Consider the following 20739-nt stretch of genomic DNA (forward strand, 5'->3'; position numbering starts at 1 on the left):
TTTAGCAGCCATACTGATGGGATTAAAAAAGGAAAATTTAATGCTATTAATGAATGGAAAGTTCACTGAAGGGAAGTAAACAGAGAAAAATTAATTTATTGTAAATTTTTTTTTTAAAGAAAAACGTCTGGGATTGTGATTCAGGCTGTATAGGGCACCCATAAGTGACTTTAGCTTCACTTTGTAGATTAGGGTGTCAATGCAGAGAGCACATTATGGCCCTGTAACCTCGGGGAGAAATTCAGTTGGCTGCGCCACCCATTAGCACCTTAAGAGGGCGCTAAGTGGGTCACGAGCCAACTGGCTCCCGGGCGCGGCACTGTCCATGCCTCCCGCTAAATTCTGCGGGACGCTAGTGGTGGTGCTTGCCGTTAGCGCTGCGCCGCTACCGATGACGTCATCGGTGTGCGCAGCGCCCTGCTGACGCCCCGGCCTCGATATTTGGAAGCGGTCCCTGATTTACCGCCGGACGCTATGTCCGACCGGTTCATGGGGGCCTACCTGTGGCCGGGGAGGTGCAAATTAAAGGAGAGATGCGGGGCAGCCATTTTTGTTGTTGGCCACCTGCCTGCGCTCCCGTCCCCAGCCTCCTGAACCGCCCCCCCCCCCCCCCCCGTGGAGTGCCGGCTGCATTCCAAGAGCCCGGCACTTCTCCTCGGTGTCGGGCTCTTTTGCCTGCACTCGCGATCCTTGGGGGGCCCAGCTGGGCCCCAAATTGTGCTGCACAAGGCCCCTCCCCTTTAAGAAGGGGAGGAAGGCCTGCAATACCACAGCGCGACGTGCCGCAGCGTGTGGCGCTGTGGCACGTTGCACCACGATATTCAGTCGCCGCACCCCAAGAGGGATGCGGGGCACCTCCAGTCACGCCGCGCTTCCCTTTGGGGCGCTACCACTTAATTTCCGGCGGGCGGCTGCGAATGTTTCCGGGGCGCTACTTTTAGCACCCTGGCGAGGCTGGCGCCCCAAACGGGGCTATACTCAATTTCTCCCCCTCAATGTTTATTATCCTTTTTGAATCACAGGTTTATAAAATTCTGTGTTTTGGCATTAAGTCACATGTTATGCTATCCCTGCAGTTTGAAACTCTTGTAATATAGTGGCAGTCCAGATCACACTGATTAGAGCATTGCATTCACTAATGTTTCCAATTCTGGGAACATACTCTCACCTTTACCTCTGATTCTCCCTAAGTAGTAAGTATTTACATTGGCCCATATTTTCCGGTCGGAGGCTTCCTGCGTGCGGAGGCCTCCAATCTGGAAAAAATCTACACCCTTGCCCGAGGGCGCCAGAGGTCCGGCCATTTCCGCTCCTGGGCCTCTCCACGATGAAATGTACAGGGCCCAGGTATCCGTGGGGTGCAGGCGGTTCGCAAGCGTCCCTGGGATCACGTGGGCCATGGGGGACCAATGGGAGAAGGGAATCCCCCTTCATATTTTGACAGCTTAGACCTGTCGAAAGTATGAATGGGGATCACTGAAAAAACACATCAAAACATTAAACCGTTTTTTTTTTTAAATCACATTTTTAAAATTAATTAAAATTACATTAAATTAAATATTAATTAAATTTTTTGAATTAAAGTTTTTTACAGGGCTAAAAATAAACTTTTTTTTTAAGTATTTTTAAATTAAAAGTGAGTGGGGAAATTTTTTTTTTTTTTTTACTTTTTTAAACTGTTATGCTGGTAAAAGCAGGCCTTACACTTGCTTTTACCAGGCGTAAGATTTCTAAGGGTTTTCAGTGGGCGGAGGTTCTGTAGAAAGCGGAATTCTCCCCCCGCAGAGGCCCTTCTCCAGGGCAGGCGGAGGATCTGTCGAGAGGATTCTTGACAGATCGGAAGTGCCGGTTTTCAGCGCATGCCAGCACTTGCGAGGTCCCTACGGGTGTGTACACAGCCCGTACACACCCGTAGGGATCGGAAAATACGGGCCATTGTGTTTGTGTGTGTTTGTTTTCAGATGATACCGGTAGCTGAATGATTTGAGCTTCACTTTTATGGTTTATGTTGTGTTATCCTACTCGTGCGGCAGTAGTCTGTTACTGATGCCACACACGCTGTGTGTTTGTTGCAGTGATAACAGGGTTTGTTATATGGGCATGCCATACTTCAATTAAGTAAAAGATGCTGTGCTATAAAGCTGATGAGACAACTGGGCCAACCAGAGAGCCAGGGGCTTAGCTGGAGCAATGCTTGGGTCTACTGCCCTCTAGTGATCCCACGGTTCTCAATGTGAGATTCATTCCATTGCTATATAGAGCTGTGAAACGATGCTATGGTAATATTCTGTGCTTTTATGTTTTTGATCTTTGTGGATTATGGTATAATATAGCTTTCAAAATACAAACGTTTGTGTAACCATGTTGTCCTTATCCTTGCTCTCTCCCTTGTAGTTCCCATACTGCAGATATGTACCTTAGAAATTATGACCCCTTTGCCTCTTCCAATTTAAGGAGGTTTGTATGGACATACACTTTAATGCCATTCCATCATTGCTAGATTTCATGTGTCTGAAGCACACTTATCACTTCAGCCCGCAATCTAATCCTGCCTTCAGCTGCATCATACTAACTAGTTCTATTCCAACTGCTTACCTTTCTGTTGAACCTTGCTGGTGAGGAAAGGGTTTATAACACACACTACTCCAAATCTACCTGTTATAGGACCGGAACCACGGGTGTAAATCACAATATTTTGGCATGAAGTAGCTCTTCCCCCACCCCCCCCCCCCCCATTGCACTTTTCTGCATGCCACCTGATCAAATTACACATGCAATCTTCCCCCCCACCCCAAAACTTGTTTGGTTGTTATGTTACATGTACAGTTATGGTACATCGAATCACTCGGCTTCTGTTTAAGTTATTTGCATGCAATGACCCACGTCAGGTTCCTATTAATTCGAAGAAAAGCCCTCACTGATTTTTGGAAGGGTGCTATTGTTAAGTAAACGAAAATAATCAATCTGTGGGAGGTGTGTGGGCCAGCACACTGCCCTTCACGCTGGGTCGTAGGTTCAAATCCACTACTTTACTGCTGGCTGTAAGGATCCAATGTGAACTGAGTTTGGGCGGCCTTAACCAAATTGTTGTTGCGTTTGAGTCCACGGCATAAAACTAGCCATAATTTATCATTAATTGGCAGTAAATTGCCAATCGTATGCAGAAATACCACAAGGATGGTTGGGATGTAAAACAGAAATGCTGTTCTGGTTCGGGTCATGCCACATTGTTGGTTCTTCACTCTATCTGGCTGTGTTATACTTGATGCAGGAGTGTCTGATGCTGACACTACATTCCTGCAATGAGCAGGTATTCCATTTCCCAGGATTGACACCCTTCACTTTGAGCATAAAATCCACACAAATATATCAACAAGGACAATCTCTTCTAACGTACTGAAGGGAAGGAGGGCCCACATATTGTAGTCCTTTAGCTTACAGTGCACTAACCTTCTCCTTGTACCAACTCCCTTTGCTTTTACTTGCACTATTTCTGCGCGCACAATTGTTAAACTTTGATTCTGCGCACTCTCTTCCTGCACCACAATCGTGCCACAGCACCAAACTAATGAAGCCAGGCCTCGTGCCTGCCACGTGTCCGTGTGTTGCAGGTATTGCTAGGAATTTCTACTCTGCAGCCACGAGCCACAGTGGAAACATCAACATGCTTTCTGTAAAAGCAGTAAAGTAGTGACAGGTTTGAAATATGTTTCCTTATCTTGTGCACATAAAATCCATAATTTGGATCACCTTCTGTTGGCTGGGTGACAAAATTAGCTTGAGATACTGGGGAGAAATCTGCCTCTTTGTGTTTCCTTTCTAATTGCAGGGCGGGCTGCAAAATGCTGAATTAAAAAAAAATAAAGTGTGTGTGTTATAAAAGATCTTTGCCCTTTCGTTATATTGAAAGCTTGGGGATCTGACAGGCTTATTTAGTTATGTCCCAGAATTCTGTACAATCAGTAGCTGCTTGTCTCTGTGTTATATAGAAATGTAGGTTATGGCCTCAAAGACACAGTCTAGAACACCCCCAACCCCCCTTCAAAAAAGACTTCTGCCCACTTTGGGTTGGATGAGCATTCCATTACTGTTTACATTTTTGAGCTTACTGCATTACATTTAATCAAATATACCTGCTATATAATTTAATATTAACCCAGGATGAAAAGCTGTAGTATCCTTTTACCAGTGACCTTCTCGATCATGGGGCTTTTGTTTAAATTCAAAACCAAGCATGCATGGAATTCAGCCTGACTAAACAGTCTGTAAGGAGATTATTACATTAAAAAAAAAAGAAACAATTGGGATGAAATAATCGCCTCAAAACGCATGCATTATTTCTGAGATCAGATGTATTAAGGCTGTGAGCATCTATCACTTAGAGAATGATACAGCACAGCAGGAGGCCATTTGGCCCATTGTGCCTGTGCCGGCTCTTTGGTAGAGCTGTCCAATTAATCCCACTCCCCTGCTCTTTCCCCATAGCTCTAAGTTTTTTCCTTTCAAGTATTTATCCAATTCTCTTTTGACATGTTACTATTTAATCTGCTTCCACCATCCTTTCAAGCAGTGCATTCCAGATCACAACAACTCGCTGTGTAAAATTGTTTCCTCATGTCGCTTCGGCTTCTTTTGCCAATCACCTTAAATCTGTGTGCTCTGGTTACCAACCCATCTGCCACTGGAAAAGGTTTCTCCTTATTTACTCTATTAAAACTTCTAACTCATAATAGACTTCCGCACTAAGGTTCATCAAAAGGGACGCAAGGAGCTTTGCAAAGGCTCTGCCTGTCACTGGGAAGGGGAGGCAGCTGCTCTTCATTCATATTAGTATGTTGTGATCAAGTGCTGCAGTGTTTTTGGTGCAGTAGTGTGTTCAGGCCTAAACTATCCCAAACACAGAAGGTTTGCCACTGAAGACATCGCTCCTTAAAGCTTATTTTAAATTTGACTTGATTTACTTTTTGAGTACTGAAATCTGAAGGGGTGAAAGGAACACTCGGCTGTGATTGAAGACAGTTGAGTTCAACTGAGATCTCTGATACAGTAGTATGATGTCAGGCTTAATGGGCCCCTGGGTGCAATATCATACTCAATTATGCAATGTGCCACTTAGGGAGCTCCGCTATTGTGACGTTTCCTTTTTTAGCATTTCGACTGCGAGGATTCATAAAACACGTCAAAAGTGTAGCTGCCAGATGCAAGACTCCTGAACCAACCGCACTTCTGGTTTGTAAAGCAAGCACCCTGATTGTGGCATTGCCAAATCGGTTCAGCAGCCGTGGCCTTTTAGGATATTGACGTGGCCACAACCTGATGAAATGCCACAACCAAAAGCTACTTTTTCTCTTGAAATGTTGGCCCAGAACAATAGCATCAGAAGATCGCACTTTCCTTTTTATATAGTTATCAGTTTAAGGCACGTTGGCAACATATAGAGGGAGGTATTGGAGGAGGCTTAGCCCAGGGAAAATAGCCTTCACTGACACATGGCTGATAACTCCAGCAGGAACATGTGCAGTTTGGTCTTTGGATTTGTAACTTACTCTTAATCTAAAGTATGTACCTGCAGATGTAATCAGTGATGCAACAATGCCAACATGTTACCAATTGCATGTGTGCATTCTCCTTTCTAAAAATATGGATAAGTTACGCAAAATTGCAAGACACTTTACCATTGGCTGCAGCTCCTCTTTAAACTGGAATCGGAGATAGAGGTCTGATCAAAATATGACTGTTGTAACATCAGCAGTGCTCATACCATACTGTAAGCTAAAGCTACTGTACATGTGTGATGCACAGTGACGCCTGTACATGTGCCATGTCAGCTACATCTGGGCCACACGTTTAACATAGCGTCAGCTTTATGTACCTGCACTGTCCACACAGTGTCATGTGACCACACGTGTGATGTAATAGTGCTGTAAAACTGAGGTCTCTATCTGTCGCCAACGACCAGTTTAGGACAACTGGTAGAAGCATTCGCACTGAATTTTAAAGTAATCAAGTAAGTGTGGAAAATACTGTATCGGTGGCAATTTAATACAATGCATTCTGCGCACACATCCTGCTGCTTTTCTATTTTGTCTGGTACAGCCGTGGCTGTCTCTTGTGTGCTGCTTTCTGTTGCACTGCGCACTGAGTAATGGGGCTCTTTAGCATGCTCGCCAGCTAACTGTCGCTCTTCTCTCTCTCTCTCTCTCTCTCCCCCTCTCTCTCTCTCTGTCTCCCTGTTCCTGCAGATACAGCAGCTATGGCAGCAGTGCCTACACGGGATCTCGACTTTACTCTGGGCTCAGTACACCCACCACCTCCAGCTCTCGCTACAAGACCTCTATCTCGCCTGCTCCTGAGGCAAAACCTGACAGGTTTGTGCAATTCTTCCCACCAGGAATGAGATCTCGAAACACAACCATAAACAGAAGTTGTTGGAAATACACAGCAGGCCTGTCCATGTTGGAATCGTTGTTCTGTTTGCCTTTGTCCGTTCCATGGAAAGTCTGAACATGCAATGCTAACCAGTCTTTTCTCTTTTTGGATGCTGACAGACCTATGTATTTCTGACACGTTCTGTTTTTATTTCGGATTTGCCGAATTCACTGCTTTCCTTTTTATTTCAAAACACAAATCCTTTTTTTATTTTGCGATCTTTACCCTCGCCCTATGTTTGTGTTGAGGATGTTCACCCTACTGTTCCAAGTGTCATAGTCTGAGCTAGCCAACCAGAGAAGGCCGTTATATTGGACCATGGGATAGGAGCAGACAAATGCTCAAGTGTTTCTGTAATTCTCCTCTTGGCTATTCCAGTGTAGTTATTATTATCTGATATAACAATTTAATATTATACAGTTAACAGAAATGTGATGTGATTAGTTTCCATCTTTTCTCATGCCCTTTAAGAGTATGCACTAAATTGTACCACAATTCACAAACAGACGTGCTGTTTTGTATTTATTCTAATGGAACAGTCTGCGATCCAAGGACTCGGATGTAACATTTAGAGTCTAGCAGATAGGTCAACAATAAGTACAATTCTATACAAAGTAAAGAAAGCGGAGTGATTATTTGCACCACATTTTTGGCTCTCTCTAAAGAGACAGACCATAATAGCACAGGCTCTCACAGCAATTAATAGTGGGGGATGTGGCTGTGGAAAGTATACATTTTGCAGGGTTGTAAGCTCTGCAGAAGTCAACACTTTATCAAGGAACACGCTTTACAGGGATACATGTTTTACAGTGCTATACATTTGACACTATGTAAGCTCATAATATTTACAAGGCCTGTTATTTCCCTGCACATTAAAAAGTTGGATAAAGGTTTAGTCACTTGAGCTTCAGTCCAATATACTTACATGTGCATTTTATCCATGTAGACTTGCCACTCATCTATGATAGACCCGCACTTCCTCATCCGCTAAGAGTTTCCATTTGATGGACTATGACGAATGGTATTCAGAGAATATATTTCATCTGAGTGATGTTATATAAAGCCCGCAGTATATAGGATCCTGCAGGCTTTATGCTCTCCTCTTAGTCAGATTGCCAATTAGTGCTGAATTTGGAACCATTTTGTACTGTGACCCATGCCCATTTGGAAAAACTATCGAACTTTATTGATTAGAAGTACTGTACATAGAATTTACAGCACAGAAACCGACCATTCTAATCTGTGCCGGTGTTTATGCTGAACGTGAGCCTCCTCCCACCCTACTTCATCTCGCCTTATCTGCTTAATGCTTCTTGGCTTAAGCATTTGACAAATTTCCAAATCTTGCCAACTAAATAGCAATTAGATCGCACTATGTCATTGCACCACAGAACTGAATAGTTGTTAGCAAACATATTGCTACACAATGACCTTGTTTATAGAGTCAGTAGATAATCACGGTCTCTTCCAAAAGTAACACAAATTGAGAATCCAGATTGGGCACAGCCTTGACTTTTAGTGTGGAGCAGCAATATAAGAAGTGTGCACTACAAGGCTTTGATTGCCAAGCTTCTCCTATTACAGTCCCAAATAGGTCTGGGAAAGACAATATCATGGTTTTAATAATTTAAAGAAACACTCCTCAAGTTGCTTATAAATTCAATCGAAAGTATCAAAATTATTAGACTAAATATCAGACAGAGAGATCCAAATTAAAAGCTACCACTTGCTTCCATATCTGACAAGAACAGAGGAGAATGTTATTGATTGTGAAACACTTTAACATTTAAGGCTTGCGTTGAAGAATGGCCCTTTGTCACTTTCTGGTTTATATTCTGTGCTGTGTTACATTCGCAGAATCGAAACATATCACTTTTCCATGTAGCTTGAAATTCCCACAGTGTGCTATATTATTGGAAGAATAAATTGTTGAAATGTGTTACTGGATTTTATGTAAATGGCAGCTGACACTTTGGATCTTTGCTTTTTCCACTTTCCTTTACTGTCTAGCATGTCTTGCATTAACACTGGTCACATTGTCAGGTGCCAAAGATGATATCATTTCATATGCAGAAGGAAATTACAATTCTTTTATCATAAATGTGAGGACAAGGAAAAGAGGGGTGTAATTATTTATTCCTAGTTGACAAATGCTCAAACAGAACAAGGGTTTTAGGTTCATATCAAGAATTGTGAAGAAATTTCCAGATACACTGTAGTAAGGGAATGAGAATTGTCTGTTAGAGCAGCCCTGTCATGGGAACATCATCACCTCTGCTCCCTCTCCAGTTCGCACTTCACTTGACTTGAATAATGGCCCAGAAATTCGGGTCGGAGGCTTCCCGCGGGTGCAAGCCTCCGACCTACACTTGCCTAGCGCGCCGGTCATTGTGCTGTGGGCCCGCGTGGGATTCCGATCCTGGGCTTCCTCCAACTGCCGGCGCGCAGTGCTTGTGTATCCCAGGGGCGCAGTTAGTTCGAAGCGTCCCCTGGGATCACGTGGGCCATGGAGAGCCAATGGTAGCAGGGAAATGCTCATTCATAAAGTTGTCAGGAAGAGCTGTCAAACCTATAAATACTATAAGCCCCAAAACATAACTAAAAATTCAAATAATTTTTTTTTTAAATCACATTTTTAAAATAACTATAAATTACATAAAATAACTATTTAAACAATAATTTAAATTTTTTGAAAAAATTATTTACATTTTCTAACAGGGCTAAAAATAAACTCACCTTTCATTAAAGTATTTAAAAATAATAAACCTGTGGAAACAATGTTTTAATTTTAATTAATTCACCACTTACCTTGTTAAAAGCAGGCCTTGCACCTGCTTTTTAAAAGTGCAACTCCTGGAGACTTACCCTCCCGGAGAAACCTGGAAAAAAACCGTAAGTTCCATGTGCACGTGCTGCCTCTCCGGTGCACGCGTTCGACCTCTGAACCCCTTCCTTTAAGGGAACGGAAGTTCCGGTTTCCCGCGCATGCACAGTGCATGCACGAAACCGACACTTTTGTTGGGCCTGCGGGTGAGTACTCAGCGCATACTCGCCCGTGGAGACCCGAATTTCTGGGCCAATATATCACCATTCCTTCATGGTTGCTGGGTCAAAACCCTGAAGTTCCCTATCTAATACTGTAGTATCATGGACACACCATAAATGCCAGGATTGCAGCAGTTCAAGGGGAGGTCCCACCACCAGCTTTTCAGGGCAGCGAGGGTTGGGCAGTAAACGCGATCAGTAATATCCCAAGAACAAATAAAAAATTGAAACTGATTTCAATCTGTCTACCAGACAACATCATCAGAAATTTAAAAATATGAATTTTTATCCACAAAAGTAACAACTTATAAAATATTCTATAGTTCTGTACATTTCTGTTTTATAATATTCGGTGTTAAAATGCGTAGAAAATAGGTTTTGCCCTTATCGATTAAAAATTGCAAAACAGACTTTTAGTATTCAAGATTTCAGCAACTCAATGCACAAAATAAGGCTGGTGCTCAGGAACATGAACTGACAATGTCCAGAAGGAGCCTATTTCTGACTGACACTAAGATTTTGATACTTAAACTTGTAGTGCAACTGGATCCCAGTGTCGATGCAAAACAGTTTGCATTAACACTAAATATCTAGGAGACAAAAATCTGTAGCTGTTCCGGTGCATTCCCATTTTAGCTCCAGCAGCAAAAGGGCTGGGAATTTGGGACCTGGACCTGGATACACTGGATCTCGGCCTTGCATCAGTGATTTGTTGGGGCTTTCTAAAGTGGTGGAGCTTCTAACTGTCCCCACCAAAGGCAGCAGTCCAGGAGATCTTGGGGCCAGTAGCAGGGACCTCCCCATGCCAGGAGTTCCCACATCCCCTGCCTCTCAGGGACCTGATGAAATATCAGCTGTGGTTTGGCTAGTGAGACGAGGTACACCAGGCTGCCAGTTAGTGGCTGTGAGGCTTACCTGGAAGTCCGGGTGTGGAACGTGGCCTGGACTCCTAAAGAGGAGGTTACGTTTTTTCCACATTTTTGGCCCCTGTTAAAGGGAGCCGGTGGGGGCGGGACACTTTACAATACATAAGAACACAATAACATAAGAAATAAGAGCAGGAGTTGGCCACACAGCCCCTTGAGCCTGATCCATCATTCAATAAGATCATGGCTGATCTTCCACTTCAACTCCACTTTCCTGCCCTATCCCCATATCTCTTGATTCCTTTATTGCCCAAAAGTCTAGCGCTCTCAGTCTTGATGTCAGGCTAACTACAGGTCAGTTAGCCTGACAGTAGTAGGGAAAATGCTAGAATCTATTATTACGGACGTGGTAACAGGGCACTTAGAAAATAATAATAGGATTGGGCAGAGTCAACTTGGATTTATGAAAGGGAAGTGATGTTTGACGAATCTGTTAGTTTTTTGAGGTTGTAACTAGCAGAATAGATAAGGGGGAATCAGTGGATGTGGTGTATTTGGATTTTCAGAAGGCATTCGATAAGGTGCCACAAGAGGTTATTAAACAAAATTAGGGCTCATGGGATTGGGGGCAATATACTAGCATGGATGGAAGGTTGGTTAACGGACAGAAAACAGAGAGTAGGATCATTTTCGGGTTGGCAGGCTGTAACTAGTGGGGTACAGCAAGGATTAATGCTTGAGCCTCAGCTATTCACAACCTATATCAATGATTTGGATGAGGGGACCAAATGTAATACATCCAAGTTTGCTGATGATACAAAGCTGAGTGGGAATGTAAGTTGTGAGGAGGATGCAAAGAGGCTTCAAGGGCATATGGACAGGCTAAGTGAGTGGGCAAGAACATGGCAAATGGAATATAATGTGGAGAAATGTGAAGTTATCCACTTTGATAGGAAAAATAGAAGAGTAGAGTATTTTTTAAATGGTGAGAGATTGGAAAATGTTGGTGTTCGGAGGGACCTGGGTGTCCTTGTGCACAAATCACTGAAAGCTAACATGCAGGTACAGCAAGCAATTAAGAAGGCAAATGGTACTTGCCATAGAGGGAGTACAATGAAGGTTCACCAGACTGGTTCCTGGGATGGGGGGATTGTCCTATGAGGAGAGATCGAGTAGACTAGGCCTATATTCTCTGGAGTTTAGAAGAATGAGAGGTGATCTCATTGAAACATACAAAATTCTTACAGGGTGAAGTAAGCCCCCAAAGTGCAGACCAAGTGATATACAAGATCGACGTCACCGGCTTGTTGTAAGAAAGACAGACCAACTAATTGAAGTCACAATGGTTTATTCAGGCCTGGGGAGAACCTTTCAGATCGCTGTCTGAATCCGACTCCACCGATATCCTAGCAACGTTCACAATTATACAAAAATCAAACCCCTGCCCTAGGGGCGGGTGCAAAGCTTATCAGCATATTCAGAGTTATAGCTAAATGGCAATTATAAACCGTGACATTTCATCCTTCCTGCCGCCTACAAACTCGCAGTTCTGTTATCAGTTGGTCCTGTCACCTTCTGTGACTGGAGCCTCATCTTAATTGCTTTACAACCGTCCAGTTGTCTCTAGCGAGGTGGTTTGCTTGTTGCATGTTTTCTTAAGATAACAGTCCTCGTTCAGTCTGTGCAAAGCACAGACTTTTGGCCTTGTCTCTGGGTTACTTCTGCAAAGCAAGCACATCCTGATTAGTCCCACCATACTTTGATGTAATGGAACCCTGTTGTGAGTTTACAACAAACGAATTCTTAGATATGTTATCTTGTATATGTGCTGCCTCGCCTGGCCGAGCAGACATCCTCCCCAATCTTCTCACGAGCTGCACTGCAGTTTAATTTCTCAACATTTGAAGTCACTTAATCATGTTTTTAAAGCTTAACTGGGTAAATGCAATATACAGACCCATATATCGTTTAACTCAGGATATGAATTAACTCATTACCTCCACCTTGTACATTGGTGCTACATTATACATATTCTAACATAAAAATTAAAGTATAATAGTAATTTGGTTACTTCAGTCCCCCCTTATGGCCCATTGGTCACTTTGACCCAATATGCTATATTTTAAGATTGTTTGCTATGAGTACCGTCGCCCTGGTGGTACCAAGCCAGGGTGTCTAGTACTCATACTTCCGCAATCCTAAACACAGTTTTCATAATTCTTCTCACGCCCTACCCCTTGTTTGTTGGTGGTTAGCAACAGTGTTTCTTTCTCTCCTTCCTTCTTTATTTGTTTGGTTACGGCTTGTGCTAGGGTTTGGTTCTTTCGCCACCAGCAATATCCACAAAGTAAGAACAAAAGGATCATTAATACGGCACCTTGCACAACTACCAACACGTGTGATATGATCCTTATCCAGGGGTGTTTATCGACATTTAGCCCCCAGTTCCAGATCTTATTGTACCAAGGGGTTTCCGCTAATGTTGTACTAATATCTTTTTGTTGTTTCTTTAAGTCTTCTATTTTATGATAATACTTTAAAATTTCCTTTGTTTCCTGCTGTAATTTCTTCCAAGCGTCCTCTTCCTCTAACTTAGGAATTGCCTTGGGCTCTGGTATGAAATAAGTTTCAACCTCTTTATTAAGTCCCATATTATCAAGTGACCAGGTTTTCATTTCCTGTGGTCTTGGTGGGTGTATATATTGGTGTCCTATCTGTGTAGATATTTTTGGATCAAAACAAAAGTTTGGTTGGGGAATGGGACAAGTCAGATCTTGATATTCATATTTCTGTTCAGTTGAGGTGACACAAAATGTCCCATTGTTCTTTGGTGCTAACCTTGTTCGGTGTATCCCCCTTGGGTGTACCTCAAGGGTGCAATTGGTGGTTTTTGTAAATCCGCACTCGGATGTGTCTCCCTCGGTGGGGGGGTGTGTGCATGCCCTTGTCCTTCCCTTGTGGTGCCACCCGTCCATTACCACCCCCCTTAAGGTTCCATTCTTCTGTTTATTATCTTCAGCCCCTTCCCAAAGTGCCTTGGTAGGGACATCATGATATTTAACCCAACTCTCCCTTTGTACCTCTCCTATATTAATCACGTCGTATAGGGGCTGTCCCTCTTCTGGGAGTTGTGGGATGGCCAGTACAAAGCCAATCACCTTAGTCCATGGGGTCAGACAATTGCCTGCCCGGTATACTTGTCCCATTCTACGCCCCTTACATAGGCTTTTATTTGTGTCAATCCAAGGTTCCAGATCCTCATTAGTAATCCAATCAGGGATCTGTCCATTATTTATTTGCCTCATGTTATGCTGAGCATTCAACAATAGCCATGAGCCATACATGGCACATATTAGTTCCTTAAGGGTTTGGCGAGAAGCATTATTAAGTCGATCAATAATTGTATTGATTGTTTCTGCATGGGGGGCTACTATCTCTTCCACCCCCAACAATTGCTTTATTGTTTGTTTTCCTGCCAGTGCCAATTGCTGGCTATTTCCGGTAGCTAGTAACTTCTCTATTTTTGCTTGTAGTTCTTCTACTCCTTTGTTTACTCCTTCTATGTCCAGGCTATTAACTGTTGCTAACCCGGTCGCATACTCTGCTCCGGCCATTTCCAATACTCCCCGTTTCTTACATCTTTGTAAGATAGATTTTCCCTGTGGACCCTCTAATTGTTTTACCCACAGGGATTTCCATATTTGTTTTGTATGATTGTTACACATTGCGGGCATCTCAAAAGTACTCATATTAATGGCAAGCTTAATAACTCTACATGCCACACTAAAATACACCTCATCCTGTGTTTTCCTTATTACTAATCCCCCTCGACAACGGCAATACTTATGTTCATCCCTAGGACCAAGATGAGGACGTTCCACCTCATTCCGGACGTCTAATGTTCCTGTAATTACAAAAAGGGGGCTGGTCGTCACCAGCCAGTTAGAACGTATAAGAGTAGAATAATTCGAACAGTTCAAAATGCTGTACATCTGGTTCATTTTTTGGTCTGTGGCTCTGTTTCCAGATATACTTGAAGATGCAAACCACGGTGTATAATATTAACATCACACACAGCCCTATCATTGATATATGTCGAAATTCCCCTTCCCATTCTTTATACCTTCTAGCATACTCCTCACTCTCCTCAAAAGGCACCATCTCTGGCTTACTCATTGTCTTTGTTATATATTTTTAACTGAGTCCAGTGCGTCCACCTTCCTTTACCCGTTCCAGACTCATCTATACAAGCGCATGTGTCACAGTTCATTAATGCTTCATAAGGTCCTGACCATCTGGGTGCTAGCCCTGGTTTGGCTGGTATTATTTTTGCCATCACCTTCCTACCTATTGCTGGGACCTCCTTCTGGTCGTCCCGTGTATCCTGTTCTAGATCCCTTTTAATCTGTTGGTATTTGGCCTCATGTCTCTAACTATCTGTATAGATTTATCTTTGGGTAACAGGACAGCCTCCCAAGCAGCCTTCCGGCCATTTGAGACGGTGCTGCAATTAGTTTATAAGATAACTTCCATTTATCAAATCATAATTTTCCTTCTATCACTGTGGGGAAATATTAACTTAACATTAAGAAACTTAAATTTAATAATGTCCAATATCTTTAAATTCATTACTAAAGTTGTTGCTTGGTGAACTTAAACAGCTGTCAATGGAAAGGGTTAACTCCTTTGCAGGCTTTTGAAGGTGGAGCAAAACATTATTGCGTCACTTCACGTAACTTTAAAAAAAAAACGTTCCCGATCGAAAAGACAGTTGTGTTTTCACACTTTAATTAAACATGAACAGAACAGATAAAACAAAACAAAATAGCACATTCTTGCAGAAAACAGTAAATTACGTCATATTTCTTATTGTCCTTTCTTCAGATGCCTTTCCAAAATACTGTAAAAATATTGAATATAACTGGAGAAAAATTAGTTTTTCACATTTAAACAAATCAAATCAAACTGCTTTAGAAGATTTCACCATAGCAACCGCGAATCCAAGATTAAATCTTAGACTGAAACTTAATCTTTTGTTAAACAAACTTTTTGTTGCTCTTCTCAGTTTTTACACACCAGCTTAACTTAAATTGTAGTAGGTTTTTTTTCATTCTGCTTAAAACTTCCAAAATCCAAGACAAGACAAAAGGGTTAAATGCCTTTTTTTTTTAACACAGAGAAGTAGGTGGAGCTAAAACACACAACAGACATTTTCTTTTTTTTTAAGGACAGACTTTCAGACAAAGGAATATTGTAACCTCTCAAACATTCATAGTCAGGAAAACGTAGGAAAACTTTCACACTTTAACACACAATTTCATACAACCTGAAATTCCAGCATACTTTTAAGGTTCCTTTCACTCAGCAAATCTTGTGTTTTATTTGTCTCGGTACAGATGCTAATAACTTCCATGTTGGTAAAGCTTTAAGTTTATCTTTTTTTCTTTTTACATCAGTGACTCAGCAGCTTTCCCTGGCTTTCCAAATCCCTGTTTGTTTTTTTTCTTCCTTTGCTGAGTTTTCAAATTGGTTAGCCTGCAAATTAGATCTTTTTCCTTCTTTATCTCTCCCTTCTGTTTTGATTCCTTACATTGTTTCTGGTAACAAGCTAAGATTACCATTCCCCCTTTCCCCTCTATCTTTGGTTTGTTCCCTCCACCAAGCCCTTTGGCTCTCTGCACCGTCTTTTTTTATTTTTTTATCTACCAGGAATCGGGTTATAGAATCCAGGTCCCCACACAGTGGGGAATCCTTCTTTCCATCTCCTTTTTTTTAATGATTCTAAATTCACTCGTCTCACTTTATATATCTAATAAAATTTCACGTTGCTGGTAAATTAGGTTTGTACACTACGTTCGCCACTATAGCGTTAACTTAGTTAGTTCCTTACTTCCTGTAAATCACTCCGTTTCATTCAACACACACACCAACCCTTTAGTCACAAGATTTTGATACTGTGGGGTCTCTGTCTCTCTACGTCCTACTTGATCCTGGCCATCACGTGGGACTACTGTCCTCTTAATTCCGGCTCAGGCTAGGCTTTTGTGACAGACCTCACCCTTGTCCGTTTTAACCTCTTTGTGACTATTGAGTTATTTCATTTACTCACGATTGTACAATCATTCATTCGTTTACTGAGATTTCGCCGCCTCTCAGCTTATAAGGATTTCCTGCCTCTCGGGTTAGGTGACTCACCGCCCCTGTCAGTTTACTTTTCCGGCCAGAAGGACTCGTCCTTCACCAAGTGCTAAAACAACCCGTTTAACAACTACTTTTAAGAGCCACACCTCGTGGGCCTACCATGTTTCTAAAGCCCTGTTTTCCGGTACCACAGTCCGGCAGTTTTAACCGCCTTCAACTAAAGGTGTCTTTCTTTTTATAGTTCTTTTTGTACGTCGATCTTACTTGACGTCTCGCCAGCGATTAACCTCTAATTTTACAGGTGGTAATTTAAACATACTCGCCCGTCTTAGGTTATCGTTGTCCGAGAGTTTTGTTCAGATCGCGTATCCCATTCTTATCGCCAATTGAAGTAAGCCCCCAAAGTGTGGACCAAGTGATATACAAGATCGACGTCACCGGCTTGTTGTAAGAAAGACAGACCAACTAATTGAAGTCACAATGGTTTATTCAGGCCTGGGGAGAACCTTTCAGATCGCTGTCTGAATCCGACTCCACCGATATCCTAGCAACGTTCACAATTATACAAAAATCAAACCCCTGCCCTAGGGGCGGGTGCAAAGCTTATCAGCATATACAGAGTTATAGCTAAATGGCAATTATAAACCGTGACATTTCATCCTTCCTGCCGCCTACAAACTCGCAGTTCTGTTATCAGTTGGTCCTGTCACCTTCTGTGACTGGAGCCTCATCTTAATTGCTTTACAACCGTCCAGTTGTCTCTAGCGAGGTGGTTTGCTTGTTGCATGTTTTCTTAAGATAACAGTCCTCGTTCAGTCTGTGCAAAGCACAGACTTTTGGCCTTGTCTCTGGGTTACTTCTGCAAAGCAAGCAAATCCTGATTAGTCCCACCATACTTTGATGTAATGGAACCCTGTTGTGAGTTTACTACAAACGAATTCTTAGATATGTTATCTTGTATATGTGCTGCCTCGCCTGGCCAAGCAGACATCCTCCCCAATCTTCCCACGAGTTGCTCTGCAGTTTAATTTTTCAGCATTTGAAGTCACTTAATCATGTTTTTAAAGCTTAACTGGGTAAATGCAATATACAGACCCATATATCGTTTAACTCCGGGTATGAATTGACTCATTACCTCCACCTTGTACATTGGTGCTACATTATACATATTCTAACATAAAAATTAAAGTATAATAGTAATTTGGTTACTTCACAGGGCTTGGCAGGGTAGATGCTGGGAGGATGTTTCCCTTGGCTGGGGAGTCTAAAACCAGGGGTCACAGTCTCAGAAAAAGGGGTTGGCCATTTAGGACTGAGATGAGATTTTTTTTCACTCAGAGGGTGGTGAATCTTTGGAATTCTCTACCCAAGAGGGCTGCAGAGGCTCAGTCATTGAATATATTCAAGACAGAGATCGATAGATTTTTTGATATTAAGGGAATCAAGGGATATGGGGATAGTGCAGGAAAGTGGAGTTGAGGTAGAAGATCAACCACGATCTTATTGAATAGCGGAGTAGGCTTGAGGGGCTGAATGGCCTACTCCTGCTCAATGACAGACCATCCACAGCCCTCTGGAGCAGAGATTTCCAAAGATTCACAACCCTTGAAGAAATGTCTCCTCATCTCAGTCTTAAATGGCCGACCCCTTATCTTGAGACTATGACCCCTGGTTCTAGACTCTCCGGCCAGGGGAAACGGCCTCTCACCATCTACCCTGTCAAGCCCTGTAAGAATTTTATACATTTCAATGAGGTCACCTCTCATTCTTCGAAACTCCAGAGAGCATAGGCCCATTCTACTCGATCTCTCCTCATAGGACAGCCTTCTCATCCCAGGAATCAATCTAGTGAACCTTCATTTCACCGCCTCTACGGCAAGTATATCCTTCCTTAGATAAGGAGACCAAAACTGTGCACAGTACTTTCTGGGGGAGATCTGGTGCAGTCCCCAATCCTCTCCCCGGGACTGGAAAGTTGAACTCATGAAGGGGGGAAGGCACTGGTGGTTGTGGCCAGCAAGCTATCCATAAAGCGGTGTAGTCTGGGGGATCTAGACTGTGAAAGTGTACAGGCCACTCCTGTTGCATGGGGTAATGGATGAAATGAGTAGCATGGGCAAACAAGGCCCCTCTGCTCTGCATTTGGGAAATTTGGCAGATAGTTGTTTGGAAGGACCCAGTGAGGTACAAGTTCAAGCCTGCTTTTCCTTGAAAGCCACCTGCAGAGTCATTCCCCGTCCAGCAATTGCTTTCTAGACCTGCTGAGTTTCCAGCATTTTCTGTTTTTATTTCAGATTTCCAGCATCTGCAGTATTTTGCTTTTGTAATTGCTTTTTAGATCTGTTTGCAGGAGTGGGCAGTTTGTGACCATCTCCATTGGAACTCGTACTATAGCTGTGCTGGGCTTTTCTCATAGGTCCAGGTACAATTACATGACCGCATAAGGGTGAGGCATAACTGAGCACCTGAAGGTGTTGATGTGTTTGTCTTGAATGCCTACTCTGAACATGTCCTCTTCTTCCAAGTCCTGCAAATACAGAGGGTTACCCGAATCATCATCTACAACAAAATTTGCATTTATATAGCGCCTTTAACATAGTAAAACGTCCCAAGGCGCTTCACAGGAGTGTTATAAAACAAAAATTTTTGACACTGAGCCACATAAGGAGAAATTAGTGCAGGTGACTAAAAGCTTGGTCAAAGAGGTAGGTTTTAAGGAGCATCTTAAGGGAGGAGAGAGGTGGAGAGATTTAGGGAGGGAATTCCAGAGATCAGGGCCTTGGCAGCTGAAGGCACAGCCACCAATGATGGAGTGATTAAAATCTGGGATTCCGAAGAGGCCAGAATTGGAGGAGTGCAGATATCTCAGAGGGTTGTAGGCAATGTTCCCCATAATTTTTTTTGGCTGTGCGGTTCCTCTAAGGGGTTGGGCAACCCGTTCACAGATTTGCACATGCATGAACTTTAACATTGCAAAAGCTGGTCCCTGGCTGCGCGGGACCGGCAAAGAGCTGCGCAGCTTACAGGGAACATTGGTTGTAGGCTAGTAGAGGAGATTAGAGATGGAGGGGTGAGGCCGTGGAGTGATTTGAAAACAAGGGGATGACAATTTTAAAATCGAGGTGTTGTTTTACCGGGAGCCAATGTAGGTCAGTGAGCACAGGGGTGATGGATGAACGGGACTTGGTGTGAGTTGGGTTACGGGCATCAGAATTTTGCATGACCTGAAGTTTACGGAGGGTGGAAAGTGGGAGGCCGGCCAGGAGTGCATTGGAATTGAGGGTTTCAGCAGCAGATAAGCTGAGAGAGGAGTGGAGTCAGGCGAGTAACAGAGGTGGAAATAGGCGGTCTTTGTGATGATCAGTCTGAAATATACCCATGGAAGCCAGCAGATGGACTACATCTTTAAGAAGCTAATTCCTCAAAATGTGCAATGGCTTCATAAATTATAGATGTGACTGTATATTTATGAGAATTTATTAAGGATAAAGGAAGCTGACTCTCGGGCCTATTGCCCAAAGCAGCTAAATAGCTACATTACAAACATCTTTCCATTTGGGTTAAAACAGGTTGTTGCCTGTAAGAGGCAACAACCACCATGAAGTTCTCTTTCAGACACCCATTTTATATGGAAGCTCTATGTTTTGGTCTAATTTTCTTTTAAATGTCAAAGAATGGTTGTGGCAGGGCCATTCTTTCTCCTATCTGGAGATCCTCACTAGTCGCCACACCAGGTTGTTTTTGACTCCACCATATGTGCTGAGCATATACTCTGTTCTGCACCCTACTCCTGAAGGGAAATGCAAACACTGAGGTGCTTGAGATCAAGATTTTGATGCATTGTAAAATCAACATGGGGGAGTCTGAGTTACAGTTAATTGTGCTCATCTCACTTTGACATGTTTATTGTTGCTGTCACAGTCTTAAAGTTAAAGTGACTCTACTCCAATATTATCTTTCCTCCCACAATACAAATTAAGTTGCAGATTAGTTTGAACTCATTTGCTACTGAAGATGTTATTGGCTTTGTTCCCAGTGTAATTCTTGGTCTGTGAAAGACCTAATGGATCCCTTATAACTGTGCAGATTGGATACAGGCTGCAATAAGTGATGATACAATGGCAGTGTGTAGTCAATCATTCTAGATTGGGCATGAGTTGAATGCAAATATACCACATTTATCCAGAGACATCACCACATTCTGTACGATAGCAAAATACTGCAGATGTTGGAAATCCGAAATAACAACAGAAAATGC

At 42.7% G+C, this 20739-nt stretch overlaps 1 protein-coding gene across 8 annotated transcripts in view; it reads left to right on the forward strand.

Annotated features, from left to right (window-relative positions):
* fhod3b (formin homology 2 domain containing 3b) overlaps window positions 1–20739 on the forward strand; it is a 724225-nt gene that overhangs the window by 578273 nt on the left and 125213 nt on the right. For all 8 annotated transcript variants that reach the window (XM_085989128.1, XM_085989121.1, XM_085989122.1 and 5 more), the window contains one exon: window positions 6243–6368. In XM_085989128.1, coding sequence (XP_085845254.1) covers window positions 6243–6368 — 126 coding nt within the window. The remainder of the gene's footprint in view (window positions 1–6242; window positions 6369–20739) is intronic.

This window comes from Somniosus microcephalus, chromosome 5 (assembly GCF_052327205.1).
Source record: "Somniosus microcephalus isolate GS21.2 chromosome 5, FLI_Smic_1.0, whole genome shotgun sequence".
Classification (NCBI taxonomy): Eukaryota; Metazoa; Chordata; class Chondrichthyes; order Squaliformes; family Somniosidae; genus Somniosus; species Somniosus microcephalus.